Genomic DNA, 15,453 nt, shown 5'->3' with positions numbered 1-15,453 from the left:
TGGCACTGAGATCTCTAATGTTACTACTCCTTCAAGGAGGTCTTCCCTGACCCCGGGTCTAGGAAGGCCCTCCCACTCCATGTTTTTTTTTTTTTCTAATTGCTTATGATGGGTTTCTAATATGCTAATCTGTGTTATTATTTGCTTAATCTGATGTCCATTTTCCAGGACAGATTAGGAAGTCCCTCAGAGAGGTACCTTGCCTCTTTCAGTCATTTTATCACCCAGGATGCATCGCAGTATAGTTGGTGAATGAAGAAGGGAAGGGAAAAGCAACTTGCATGGCATGCTTAGAGCTCAACATCACAGATATTTGTCAACTGGAACTTTTAATAATAGAAGAGTCAGTGACGTGCCTCAGGAACCATAACACAAAGTAAACTGTGATCATTGTTATAAGAGATGCAAAATACTGGAAAAATAGGAAGGAGAAAATGCTCGGTAAATCGGTAGAAGGTTTCATGGAGGAAGTATCACGGACAACTCATCTAGAAGAATGGGTGAATTTAAACACGCAACGTGTGCAAACTATTCGTCTGTGTACTCCCGACGATGCTGACACTTAGCAGTTGTAGGTTTCCCGGCACTAACTGTCTATAGGAATTAATAGAAGTCTTCACAAAATAATTACTTGCCTCAAAGATGTTTCAATATAAAACATTTGCTCCAATCCTTAAATTCAGGAAGATTCTCAACAGAGATCTTACTTTCTTTTTTTTTTTTTTTAAGAAATAAAACTTAAACTTCTGTCATATAACAAACTAAAGAAAGTTTATCATTTGCCATCATGCCAAGATAATTTTTAAAGTAAATATGTATTCTGGGAAACCTACCGTTACTATGAGGCCAAGAGTGTACAGTGGCACTTCTCACCAGAGCTTCATCTACTTTTCCACCCGTGGGATTATCTACATACTGTCGGCCCTGCTCCAAGGCATTAAAGCATTCCGTCCAGTAATCATTATTATCTGCTTGTACCCGGTCATAACTCCAGCTTACACAGGGAAGAGTCTGACGACTGTTAGAGGAAATATAGTCCAGGAAACTCAGTGAAGCAAAAGGTTGTGTATGTTGATTCTGGAGGAGGAGGAGAAGGCTTATAGGTGGCTCCTGGGATTTTCTGGCTCCTTCCATCTGAGGAAGGAAGGTAGTCTGACACATCATTAAGCGCCTCTCCGCAGCCTGACCAATATCAGAATTCTTCCCAAAAATATCCAACTCATCTTCCAGGAAGAGTCCCGAATTATAGCCAAGTTTACGATTCATAATCGCACTAAACCCACAGGTACAGCGATATTGGTCCTCATTGGAAGAGTCAGGGATGTAAAGCCCAACATCCGCCCCTTTGATGTTCATGTTGCAGGCACAGATGCAACAGCTGTCAAAATTTCTGTCTTTAAAGATATTCATCACAGAATCTGAGAGAATCAGGGTGACATAGAGACTGTGGGCTTCAGGAATTGGCTGCATGGTGGCAGGCTCCACAGAGTTAAGGGGCCGTGTGGTAGAGGGGGTAGAGGCTGGTGACCCCTGATCGGTGCTATCATATTTAACTGACCCTTGACCACTGGCAGTGCCCCCACCTCTGGGAGTTCTTGGGGTCCTGGGGGTTCGTGGTGTGGGGACGGAGAAGCGAGGGGTTGCTGGAGATGGCAAAACTCCTGCTCCACTGTTGCTGGCTGGGGCAGCGCTGTTCAACGTCACTGGTGTGTTCATCTGTGGTGTATTCAGATAGTCTGGATCTGCTAGGCTCCCGACACTAGGCACATTACTGCAATAGAAATACCAAATGAGAACAGGTGCGTGTCACAGATGCTGGAATACACACACTATTACCCCACCTGGCCTGCACATTTACCATTTATGCATGCTATCACTAGGTATATTCAATTTTTTCTTAAAAAAAAAAAAAGGATTCAAAGGAGTCAGTAAAGTACATGGGAAAGCAAGAAACATGGCATGAAGAATAACACACTACAGCATTTTCCTTCTACTTATTCCACATCTAAGCAATCTTCACGTTAATCTTTCAAGGGAACTTTACTGTTTTTATAAGAAAACATGGTGCTAAAAAAAAAAAACCAAAAAAAACCCCAAACAAACAAACAAAAAGAAAACATGGTGCTGGGTTTGGTCAATGAGTTTTGAAAACTTAAGTGGAACATTAACACATGAGTTCAGATGCTAAGTTAGCTAGAAGACCATAGGGTAAAATTTCCATCTAATTTGCAATTACATTTTTGTCATTTTTTAAAATTAAAAGTCTACCACTGTACTTGTCCTCTGAGGCTATAATCCATTTATGACTCTAAAGCAGTTACAATCAAACACATAGGAACATTTGCAATTTTTCTAATTTTCAAAACACAGTCCTGTCTAGGCTTGCATTTTTATAGACTGAGTGGCCATGAAGGAATTCAATTATAGGAAACCCACTAGCTACTACTACACTGTAATTAATGCCAATATCACATATGTAGCTAGGAGACCTCAATATTAATTATATAAAATGCACAGTACACATATTGTATCATAGCTTCCAAACTTCTCTAACAGATTTCTGTGGGGCAGCAGACAATTTCAATTCATTTTTAATTTTCAATATGCTATGCATTACCTATAGCACAATTATTTTTAGTTCCCCAGAGACTGATCACATTGTGTTATCTATTTTTCAAAAGTAATGACTTCTTTTTGGACTAGCCACACACACACAAAAAAAAACAAAACAGGGTCTATAATGTTCTGCTATTCTATTATTGTAAAAAAATTTTTTTGATATACATTCTTAAATGTACATGTAAAACAGCAATGGACCATTCTTTCCAATTAGAAGGTATCAAAAGAATACTGATTTCATCTAATACTTAATATTTTCTTGAAATATCTTAATACTGTGCTTAAACTAATGTTCTTCCAATAAACTGCATATTTATTCACTTATAATTTGAAAGAAGAATGTCATAAAGTAATGGCTCTTCAAATAATTTTCTTGTGATGTTTAATTAGCTATGCCTAAACTACCAGCTTAAAAATCCAAATCAAGCACTAAAAAGAAAAACTGAGGCACAGTGGTATCTTTGAGTACAGATAAAAAATGACCCAGAAAACTTGATTAGCAATCACTGCTATCTCAGAGACCAAAATAATAAGTGTGTAATAATGATCTTTACTCTAATTGGACTCCTTTCAGATTTTCCTATTTGACAAAACCCTAAAAGACCAGAATAGGAAACTACAACTACTAAACTGAAAACCTAAATAATTAAATTGCTCCCTAGGTAGTAAGAATGGTTTAGTTTGTATACCAACCTGATTTTTCCCATTCAATAAAAACGAACTGAATACCAACCTCGTGCTAGATGCTAGGCATTCAACAGTAAAAAAGAGGAAGAAAAGTTAGCTCACAGCAAGTATGTCAGGTGTCGAGCAAGTGAGTGCTGGGGTGCTGAGTGTGACAAAGGGTGGCCAGGATGATAGAGACCCCAGCAGAAGGAATTCACATAGTCTAGAACTGTGCTGTCCAATAAGGTTATCACCAGCCCTATGTGCTAAATTTAAATTAACTTAAATAAAACTAAAAATTCAGTCTTGGTCTCGACTAGCCCCATCTCAAGAGGTGCACAGCTACAACATCAGGGCAGGGGATGCCATACTGGAAGATGCAAATACAAAATATTTCTTTCATCAAAGAAAGTTCTTAACAGAACCAGTTTAGAATACCAAAGATCTTTGGGATAGCAAGTGATAGATTTAATAGATCTAAACAATGATCTAAGTTATTTATTATTTATATTATCATCCAGCAAAGAGTCTCACATCACTTTTTTGAGGAGCTTGCGTAAGAAATTAAACTGTCAAATGGGTTCCTGGAGTTGCTGCATTGTTTGAGAATGGTGTGGCAACTCTTCTGGGCTTATCAGCTCTGCTGTGCTATATTAGTCCCTACTTAAATACTGGAGCACGGCAGCAAAAAAGGAGCCAGGGGATCATCACCAGGGTACTTTTGAGCACATTCTTTCATCCTGCTGGCGAGTTGTTATTGCCACAATACTTCCACAACCATTAGAACCTTTCAAAAATCTTGTATGGGAAGCAGAGCCAGATCATACCATTTTAAAGAAGGGAGAGACTCAGGTAAGCTAGTCATTTAAGGCCATACACAGGTGTAAACAAAAAAGGCAGGATTGGAGTCCTGTGACATTACAGCTGTACCTTCCCAAGTCTGGGTTCTTTTATCCTACATGCTGTCACACTTTTTCCTTCTGACATTGACTTTACATAAGTAAGCATAAAGCCTGTTTATGACATTAAAGTTGGTTTCATCAAGATGGTTTTATGTGATGTCACAACTATAGCCCACAGACTGGATCAGGAATTTGTCTTATTGGCTCCTAAAATGTGACTCTGAATTAACTACCAACATTTTTTAAAAAAGGAGATTTACATAAAAACGCAGACCTCTAGTCGCCCACATTCTTGCCTGAACAATGCACTATAACTGCATAGCAAACAGTCCCTTTAAGTGAAGCATAATCTTAACAGTTCCATCAGAGACCCTGCTCTTTCCTACTGTCCCTCACGATGACACTGACCAGCAGTGGTGCCAAGTCTTTTGCTTTATCCAATCCATGTCATCCACATATTGTTTACCTGGTCCTGACAGAAATTTGAGCTTATGGCCTTATATTTTAAAGCATTTAAATTATTTAATTAAGAAATTATTCATCATAGGGAAAACCGAGTCTACACTGTTGACAGACTACCCTTCTTTGACAGAGTTAAATGTGCCCACGTTACAATAAACACCTCTTCTTCCTTCTTCTGTATCATACCACCCTTGTTACTGCTTTCTTATATGATGTGGGGTCAGCATGAGAGAAAGTCTCTATGTTAACACTTCATTTTAAAGTGTCTTAAGTAAGCGTATTTGGAACCACAATCTATATAAATCAAATACCACCACTATCCAAATAACATTATCAACTCCAATCTACTGCTTGATTCTGTAGTAGACACTGCTATGATACTAAACTAGCATGAACACCATGGTTCTCTATACAAATAGCCTTAATTTATCCATATACATGAAATTTAGTTAGAAAATATGCACATTTTCAACACAAAATAATGTGCACAAAAACACGAATGTCCAAGAAAGGAAAGTTTCAAATGACATGCTGAGGTTATCATTTTAAATACTTAGCTAAGATCAAAACCACACTCAATAGGGCAAGAAACGTGACATGGTCCCTGCACCTACTTGTAGCCATCTCTATTGAAAATGGCTGCAGGTGGCATGGGCAGTTGTTCAATTTTAGGAGGGATTGCCCATGAAGGCCGAAACAGACAGGCATCAGGTATCTTCAGAGGTAGCAGGCATTGGCTCGGCAACATCTTCAGTGGAGCAAACATGGAGGATCCCACCAAAGGTTGAAAGGTTGGAACTTTGTGCACATAAGAAAAGTCCTGTGAGAAAACAAGGAGAGTCCAGTGATAATGCTGGTGAACAACTAAAGACATATAACAACAGTAACAAAAATGAGTGGAATTGAGTATTTCTCTCATCTAATCAGAAAATGTTAATGACAAAATTTTAAATTAATCTAGACATTATAATTAATATACCAAGCAATGTACCTCTTAAAAATTTATGTATATACAGCATATAGATATACTATTTTGAAGAAGATGTATATGAATCTGCTTGAAAATCACCCTGCCTTGGTAAAATTAATATGTTGGCAATTACCTTTACTTCCTCTGGCTTGGGACTTCCTAATCCATCTTCTACTTCCATTTTGAATTCAGTGAGCTGTGTTGATACCATACTGACCATAGGGCTCTCCATCATGCCTAATGCTGTCACTGTCTCTGAACTGATTCCATCTTTATAATTCATCACAGGAGAAAATGCAGGGTGCTGTTCTAAAGAAGGAGGAGTGGGGAACATCCTTTGCAAGTCTGCAACTGCTGAGAGGAGAAGAGAGGAGAGGAGAGGAGAGGAGAGGAGAGGAGAGGAGAGGAGAGGAGAGGAGAGGAGAGACAATATTTAACAGGTAAGACTTCTAAAAAATCCCAGTTTGTAGGCAGGCACCCCACCTGCCTTTCCTTTGTTTACCTGCCATCAGAAATAATGCTAACTGAATGGTTGTATCAGTTACAAACAGTATTAATCATGGAAGTCTCTAAGAAGGTGGCCATCAGCAGAAAATTATCCTTTTCTAGAACTTTACCACTATCCCCTTGATGCTTTATGATTTGACTTCACGTTAATTAAGAGAACAAAGTTTATATAACCTACATATTTCTTCTAATAAATGACTGCCTGAAGAGTATAAGGAGATGAAATAAGTAGAAGCTGGAAGAAATTAAATGGAATAACTTTGCTGAAAGTTCTATCTCTGCTTACAAATATGTATGAAATATTTCAGAATTACATGAAAATGTCCTATAGCAAATTTTTCACAGAAAATCTATCAGGCATTTATACTAAAAAAAAAAAAAAATTGTTTGCAGCTACAATGGTAGTTTAGATGTAGTACGATTACTTGGCTAGTCTGAAAAATCCACCACATTCACTGCTCTTTGGGGAAATGGTTCCACATTGACATTACATGCTGCCCATATGGACATTAAAATGAAACTTCATAGGTTTAATATTCCTACCTAGAACCAAAAGAGAATTTACTGAAAATCAACTAGTTAAAAAAAAAGTATATTTTAAGAAAGACTTAAAGCAGTGACTCTCAATCCTTTTTTAAAAGAGCATTTTAATATACCAGAAGTTAGCCATCATCATCATCAACTGGGGCCCATGAAAGCAACTGGGGTTCTGAAAGCAAGAGCAGATGTAATGTAATGCAAGTTGGAAGCTTGACCACTAGGGGGTGTCCTATACAGCAAATTTATGTATACATTTGGAGCCATGAATGTAAGTCAGTGTTCTGGAATGGCATCGGATGTCCCAGTTTCCAAACACATTGCTCTTTCTAGAAACTTCAGCATTGAAAGAGGCAAACAGTAACCACTGAATAGTCTAGGATACGACCTCTAGCTCTGAATCAGAAATTAATAAAGAACCACTGCATCACACTCTGCCCTGGGCTGGAGTTTGAGACAGTGCTGTATGAATCAGCAGCAGGACCCTGAACAGTTCCACAGCTCAGTGCTGCTACAGTCAGGGCAGGTCACTCCTCCCTGGGGGCCTTGGATCCTTCATCTAAATGGCTGGAATAGATGTGTGATTCTCACCAAGCTTGCTTTCTTTCCTTTGTTTACGGGGGCAGGGGGAGGCTTCCACCAGATGGGAGGCAGAAAAAAGGTGAGAACCTCTGCATGAGATGATCTTTACCATGTTTCCCAGTTAAACAATAAGATAATCTGGAATACTTTACCCTCTCTTGACCTCGGGTGCTTATCTGTAAGACAAGGGAAGGAAGAGGCCAACAGACAGGATCTCAGATCCCAACTTTCCCTCTCATTAGAGAAGCTCCATTTCCATTTATTTCCTACAGTAGGATTCTGTGTAAGATTTCATTAAACAAAATGGTGCCTGCTGCCGCCAAGAAAAAGAGAAAGAAAAGGAAAACGGGGAGTGGGGGTGGGGTTGTGGGGGAAAATACTCAAGTAGATCTTCAAGGCCCCTCTTGCCAGGACAGTATTTTACCATTAAGAAACATAACAATTCATAGAACTAGGGCTACAAGCCAAGCCAGAAACTCCCAGAGAACCACTGAGGAGGAAAAACAGGTCTTCAAATGTAGCAGCAACCAGATCAGTAAGTTTCTTTAAAACAAGACTGAAGAAGAAAAAAAAAAATAAGAGAAAAAATAAAACAAGACTGAAGACTTTAATATTGAGTTAGGTTATACCTGAAATACATCCATCATCTTTATCTTTTAGTCCCTACTCCTTCCACGTCACAGAAAGAGCAGCTATGGGTCATTTTTAATACAAAATTAATGTTTAAGTATAACATTTTAAATTCTAAGTCCGCTTCATAAAATCTTCAAACTCCTATTGCACTATAGATTTTAATCATCAAGCAAATACTTGGAAAATAAACTGTACAAATTCTCTTTGTGTTAAAATGACAAACGAACTTAAACAGAGCCTTTATTTTACACGTAAGTATTCTGGCTATGGTATAAAATTCTACCAAAAATTATTTTATTAAATTAGCTACTAAATTTTGTCTGAGAAACGTAATAAAGACATTTCTCACCTGGGGATACTCAAATTCTTTGAAGCTACCTAACACAGTTGTAGATCTCAATTTTTTTTTTTTTTTTTTTTTGGTATATCTCAATTTTCAACACCTTCGCCACCTTGATATTTTTTATCAAAGGTAAAAGAGAACACAAAAAAAGTACGGAAAATATGATTCCACCAGCCAGAGACTCACTTCAGAAAGTAGCCTTCACTATTCTTACTATCAGATACTTTTTTTTTAAGATTTTATTTTTAAGTAATCTCTACACCCAACATGGAGTTCGAACTCACAATGCCAAGATCAAGAGTTACATGTTCCACCAACTCAGCCAGCCAGGCACCCCATTATCAGATATTCTTAAGGAAACTCTTAACCTCTCTAGCTTCAAGTTCCTCATCTGCAAAATGGCAATACTATCTACCTCATTTTTTTTTTGTACACATTAAATAACATAATGTACACACACGTGAATACTTCACCATGTAACATCTAAACATTCAGTAAGTGATAAAGCCTATAATAATTGGTCTGCCCTCCCCATTTTTGTTTGGCTGGGAAAAAGATGATTTTACTGTTAAGTTACAAGGAATTTCTGACAGGATGTGACCCTAAACAGGTTCTGAGATGAGAAAAGGAACTGCAGTCAAAGAGGGTAAGTCAGAAAGATGACAGAAACCCAGAGAAACATTCTAGTTCTCCCAAAACAGAAAACCATGGCTTGTTTGTTCGATTTTTATCCTTAAAAATGCTAAAGTGAGGGTGGGAACAGCTACCAGAATGGGCTGGAATTGAGGTGTATTATTGTATATATTATAACACAATACTACCTTAACACAGACTTGATGCCAAAATTAAATCTAGTTATTACTGTGTGTTGCTTTTCTATTACATTACTACATACACAAATGAATAATTATGGACATAATCTGTCAAATACAGTATCCATTAGCCACATATGGCTATGGAGCACTCAAGCCAAGGGTCGTCCAAACTGAGATGTGCTGTGTGTATAAAATATACAACAGATTCTAAAGAGTTAGTACAAAAAAAAAAAAAAAGAATTATCAAATATCCCAATATTTTTTACACTGATCACATGTAAAAAAATGACACTATTGGTTATATTAGGTAAATATACTAATTAAATTAATCTTACATGGTTCTTTTTTACTTCCTTTAATGTAACTACTAGAAAATTTAAGACTGCTATATGGCTCTCATTTAGCTCACACTGTATTTCTATTAGACTGGATGGTGCTGTTATAGACACTAAATTTTATGTCAGTCTTTCTACCTCAATGTACAAAAAAGCTCTTGCAGAGATGAGAACTTCTTACCATGTTATTTCATTGTCATGTCTTGGGAGGAAATATTGTATACATGTCCATATACACACACATACACATATTTTACACATGCATACTTTGTGCACATCGAAAGATCCCATTTACTCTTATGTATCTATACTTTCCAAAGCTTATATATGTAAGTATAAATTAATCAAATTTATCAAATTAATTTTTCAATTAATCAAATTAATTAATTTCAATTAATCAATTTTTATAACTTGTACTTTATCATAACATTTTGAGTTGCTTCTTTTTGAAACAATTATCTTCTGAATAAAAATGAGATAAAGAAGAGAGTATACCATATACTTTCCTGGGCAAGGACACTAACAGAATGATTTCTGAATTCAATATTTTGAGTCCAATAACCTTGGACAAGTCATGTTTTAACATTTAACATCACAACATATAACTTAATGTCAAAAAGGGCAGAGGATTAACTGGTTCAATACAAGGGGAAAAATTCATTCATCTAACCTATTCCATATGTATCTATTTTAATATTGTTACTTTTAATCTGTGAATTCTATGTTTGCAAAATCTGTAGTGCAGAGTAATAAAAAAAGAAAAATGTTTAATTAAAAAAACTACAGCAACTGGCTGGCTACCATTATTCATTTTCATACATGTCATGCTTGAGAAAGCTTTGCATATTTTAAAAAGCTATGGATCTACTAAAGCTGTCAAAATCCAATCTCTGTATACTTCACACTTCTACATTTGAGTAAATCAGCACACATTTATAGGTTCATAAAACTTTTTGACTCATCCCTATGACATAGTGGTTTTTCCCCTCAATTTGTTCTCATTACCAGCTGAAGTTAATGAGATGGTATTAAAGAATGATTTGCAATGGAATTATGTTTCTGCTTCTACTGTCTTTTCTCTTGTAGAATAATGTAGTTTCCTACAATGAAGAGTAACTTTATTTTATTTTATTTTTTTGAAGAGTAACCTTAAAAAAAATTTCTCTTCTTGCTGTCATACACAATAAACTGTTTGATCTCAAAAGGAAACACAAACTTCAATATGAATTAGAAAAAGAACCACAAAAAAACAAATGATCATCATCCTTGTGCAAATTAAATTTTTTGAAACATCTTACACAAACTCTTATAGTGGAATATCACTTTAAAAGTCACTGTATAAAAAAAAAAAAATGAAAGTCACTGTACAGCATTTATCCTACTAGGAAAAGGCTGTTAGAGAAACAAACATAAAACACATTTATCTACATTTTTAACCAGAAGAGTTCATTCTTAATTTGAAAACAAAAGCAAAAGGAATTCAAACTAAAATGGTCTCTTGGCTGCCTGCCCCATCTTAGAAATTCCAACTTAAACAGGTTTTAATTCACAGTTAATATTCTGTTAATAGTAAAAACAGACCTCCTAAGCCGTAAAAAAAAAAAAAAAAAAAAAGGGAGGGACAGAGAGGCATCTCAGATAAAACATCACTGAATATGAAAACATTCTGTAGAAGTTATAAATAGTAAGCCAAAGCTCAATTTCCTTTTCTTACTTGGTGGGTAAGGAACAGCAGCTCTTCCATCCTTCCCAAGAGGTCGATCTTCTGCCCCAACTGCAGGCATTTTTGATGAACGCAGTGCAGGTGATACAGCCTTAAGAAAAGATTATTATTATTAAAACAGGGCAACACATCTGAATATAAGTAGAGCAGCAGTAAACTATTTCTTAACATATGCCTAATGATATTTTGGAATAAAAGAAAGATGCTTCCTTACATGGTGTTTACAAGTAAACTTCTAAAAATACCAGCCGACAGTGAAGCCAAGGAGAAGGCTACAAGCTTATTAAGAATAAAAACCAGAGTGATGGAGTCTTCTTTGCATGGATCTGGTAAGGGCAGACTGCACCATCAAAGAACAACTTACATTCCTTAAGCAAATCTTCCTCCCAGGTCATTAGGGAAGTGGTTTCAGGGACACAATAATTAAATTAGGGTGGTGACTCCAAGGAGTAATTGGTTATCAGTCTGGTTTTCCTTCTGTTTGGAAGCAGGCAGTTTAAAAAGGTGACCTCAAGCCCTCTCAAAGTATTATTCTTTTATTTTTCACCACAAAAAAACAAACAAACAAACAAACAAACATGTATCTTCAGCTCCTATCTCCTCCACAGTTACTGTTCATCTTCATAAAAAATAACCTTATCACACAAAACCACGGAGATATGTAGAGAGAGCTTTTCTTTGTTATTCAAAATAAATTAAGTCCTTTAATAGGCAAGATTATCTTTAAGAACGCAATGAATTGGTGGCAAGGTAAAACAGCAAAAAAGAAAAAAAAAAAGATTCTCACAAATAGAAGGCCTTTTACTTATGTATACTTATTCCATGTCACAAGGTTGAAATGCAAAATTAAATTCAAAGATATTTAAGATGAAAACTTGGACAAAGAACCTCACAACACCAGTTATCAGTAAGATGAATTAGCAAAAGGATTCTAAGGTAAGCGATTCTCTTGATTAAATGCCAGGCTAGAAATCAGAGTAAAGCAAAAACAATCATTTCAGAGAAATGAAATTAGATTAAAAATATCCAACCCTCCTTTACATATTAACGTTACTAAGAATACATTCTAAAAACAAAGTAAACATATCTTCATTTAGTTCAACAGTAATACATAATTTATACAGAGATAAGTACAATGACTCTGAGTGCAAACAACAATCACTGGAGATGGTAGTTGTGAACAGTCCCCAGGCTACTCTGCAATGCTTGTTTTTTACCCTTTCTCATTCCTCCCTTTCTACTTCTTTTTGATTCCTTGTTTTTTCATATTTCATCCTCACCTTCACCACCAAAGAACATTCTTCTTAAATCCTAGTAATACCTGACTTTAGGGAGATAGTTAAGTTTAAAGAGACTCTCCAATGCCTGTATCAACAATTTCTTATATTACAGTTTTTCTCATTGTCATGTCCTTTTTCTTCACATAGCTAACTGCCTGAATTGAAGAGGTCCTTGTGTTTTAATTCAATAAAAGTTACCACACAGTATTCATGCTTTCTGTGTATGAGACTGATGAAAACCAGGAATCACTTCTTTTCCGTCAGTTTCACACTCAGCAGCCTTCATAGGAGGGACACGTTATATAGGCAGAGTTCGAAGTCCAAAGCCATAAGTGTGGCCAAAACCTTCCTAACCTTGTCTATCTTTACTCATTACTCAGAGAGCAGACCAATGGTCTGGTCACTATCTCCCCAACTTCCCCAGCTGGTTCATTCTTGTTGCTTAACCAAGGCTCATTCCAGGCTCAAACTAAAGTCTCTCCCCTGCCTCTCATTAACCCTGTCTCTCCACGTTTTAAGTCAAATCCATTCTTGGGGACCATTATGATCTCATCATCTTCTAAGTACTTAACATTACTAATGGTGTATAATATCTGTTAATCAGATCCATTTTATTTTAAACTGAGAACAAGCTTTAGAATTCTGATTCCTCTTAACCTTTAAGCCTTAAACACTGCTCACCTGTCACTTTGTACTTGAACATCCAGCATCTTTAGACGCAGGTCAATTACTGCACTCACAGTAATAAGCATGCATGTGTGTATTTATTTATATACATTTTTAAGTACATTTTAAACGTTATGTATATGCTATTTCTCCCGGAGGTCTGTGAGTGCCTCAAGTGTAAGGGCAGTAATATAATAATACTTGTAACCTCAAGTACACATCACAAAAGAAATGACCATCAAATGATTAACAAATATCTGGGAAATTGATGAAAGGGAGGGAAGGAAGGGAAATAAAGAAGTGAATGAAAAATAAACTAATAAACCTATTTCCTTTAAAAGAGGGCCTATCAGGGATCCCTGGGTGGCTCAGTTTAGCACCTGCCTTCAACCCAGAGCGTGATCCTGGAGTCCTGGGATCAAGTCCCACATTGGGCTCCCTGTGGGCTCTGCCTGTGTCTCTGCCTCTCTCTCTCTCTGTCTCTCTCTCATGAATGAATAAACAAAATCTTAAAGAGAGAGAGACAGAGAGAGGGCCTATAAGATAGGTCCCCCAGAAATAAACAGAAACTTCTACTTGCCCAAAAATACAGAGGTGGTTAGGAGGATGAGGACATAAATTTTCTGACTCCGCTCAGCTGTTTTACCAAGAATTATAATTCTTATCTGTCACTTTAACCACATCATACCTTGTGTTATTTAACTTCTATGTACGTAAGTCCTTTTTCCCTACAATACAATAGTGCCCATCCTAAAAAGTATAGACCATACTTGTTTATCTCTCAAAATGTAGATTATGTTCTGACTGAGATGAATAAAAACTTGTAGGGGCATTAATTTTAAAATGTGAGCTAAAAGGACTAGATACTACACTTCTACTAGTCTCATGATATTTAGGATTGAAGAACTGAAAGTGAAAGATTTTAGTGTTTCCAACAGGAATAAACTAATAGAAAAAAAAAAAAAAGCCATCAACAAACAGAACCCAAGGAGTGTTAGAGACTACACGGACAACTTTAAGAATCCTTTCAAAGTATACAAACATTTCTGTAGAACATTCTGAACCTAAAATTAGAGGCCCCCAAATTCCGTAAACCAAACAATAAGGAAATACTCCAACAGTGACCTAAGTCCTAAGTCCTCCATGTCTTCTGTTTTGGTAGCTGTGGCAGACTCACCCCAAGTTCGTCATCATCGGAATTGTCAAAGATGTTGTCTAAGTCATGCAGGGAAGGTGCCAGATCTGTCACCTGTGTAAGGCTACTGGAGCCAGCTCTGCCAGCAGCATTATCCTGCCGGACATCTGTGGGAAAGAAGGCAAAGATGCAGAATGAGCAACTTCATCTAGAGAGAAAGAGTGAGGAGAGGGCATGGATCTCAATGAGCAAGACCTGCGTGTGAATTCTTTCCCTACGTTTTCAGTTAAATTTAGAGACAATTATTTCCAAATATGTTTATCAGTTTTGAAAGTAACTGAAAAACAAACTATGAAAACTTAAAGATGGGATCAAATTATTGCTATTACAGTAAAAATATAATCTAAATTGAGAAGCATCTCCCTTGCATTTTACTTTAGCAACAATCCAAGTGAGGCAAATAATCATTGTACACACCTGTTTTAGTAGCAGAACTGAAAATAGACATGGCATTTTTCCCATCAGGCACCGGCGTGGAATGACCTGGTGTAGTGACATCCTTGGTACCAAATCCATCCTCTGACTGTATAATAAATTCAGCCAAACAAAACACATGAACACCAACCCAAAGTGTGGAATATGAGGGAGAACACAAAGAATTAGAGGGTAGAATGGAACTTGTTATGAGCACAAGTATGATAAACCATGGTCTATGCAACCAAGGGAAATAAAATATATGTCTTTTTCCCTGAATTTAAACAGAACCCAAAACTCCCATATTTTCCCTCCAATCCTATTGAGTATTCTGAGTCAGTCTGGCTTTTATACCTAACCAGTACTGGTGGCATTTGATTACAGACCTGCCATGGTGTTAAAAGCTGCCTTTAATATAACATTTTAGAGGCTGAACTATGGTTCAAGCTTTCTGGATCTAGATAGACCTCTATAAAGGAATCTCTGAAGCATTCTTCTGAACTGTACAAGCCTCTTGCAATTGTTTTATTTCCCCTATTCTCAAGAATACCTCTTTAAATGGCCCAATATTTTAGAATGTTTGAAAATTTAAGGCTAAAGACAGCAGACACCCCCAGTACTCATTTTTATGACAATGAAACCAGTAAAATTAATACTGACACATCTAGGAGTAGTGTTGATATTAATTCAGATAGATACATAGGTAAAGCGCTTGGTACAGTAAACATACTAAGCGCTCAATAAATAGATATTATCAATTTTTTTTCCTTACATTTTGGATATTTTGGAATAATTAAAAAGAAA

General features: G+C 36.5%; 1 protein-coding gene across 3 annotated transcripts in view; it reads right to left on the bottom strand.

Annotated features, from left to right (window-relative positions):
* Positions 1-15,453, bottom strand: part of MED13L (mediator complex subunit 13L) — a 302,281-nt gene that overhangs the window by 30,039 nt on the left and 256,789 nt on the right. For 2 of the 3 annotated variants that reach the window (XM_041728660.1, XM_041728662.1), the window contains 6 exons: positions 14,653-14,758; positions 14,218-14,342; positions 11,086-11,185; positions 5,753-5,973; positions 5,264-5,469; positions 834-1,771 (listed from right to left, as the gene is read on the bottom strand). In XM_041728660.1, the coding sequence (XP_041584594.1) occupies positions 834-1,771; positions 5,264-5,469; positions 5,753-5,973; positions 11,086-11,185; positions 14,218-14,342; positions 14,653-14,758 (1,696 nt within the window). The remainder of the gene's footprint in view (positions 1-833; positions 1,772-5,263; positions 5,470-5,752; positions 5,974-11,085; positions 11,186-14,217; positions 14,343-14,652; positions 14,759-15,453) is intronic. The other variant, XM_041728661.1, reaches the window with a different exon arrangement.

This window comes from Vulpes lagopus, chromosome 14 (assembly GCF_018345385.1).
Source record: "Vulpes lagopus strain Blue_001 chromosome 14, ASM1834538v1, whole genome shotgun sequence".
In the NCBI taxonomy this organism is placed as follows: Eukaryota; Metazoa; Chordata; class Mammalia; order Carnivora; family Canidae; genus Vulpes; species Vulpes lagopus.
The sequence above is the reverse complement of the archived record's forward strand: the minus strand, read 5'-3'. Positions and strand labels throughout refer to the sequence as shown.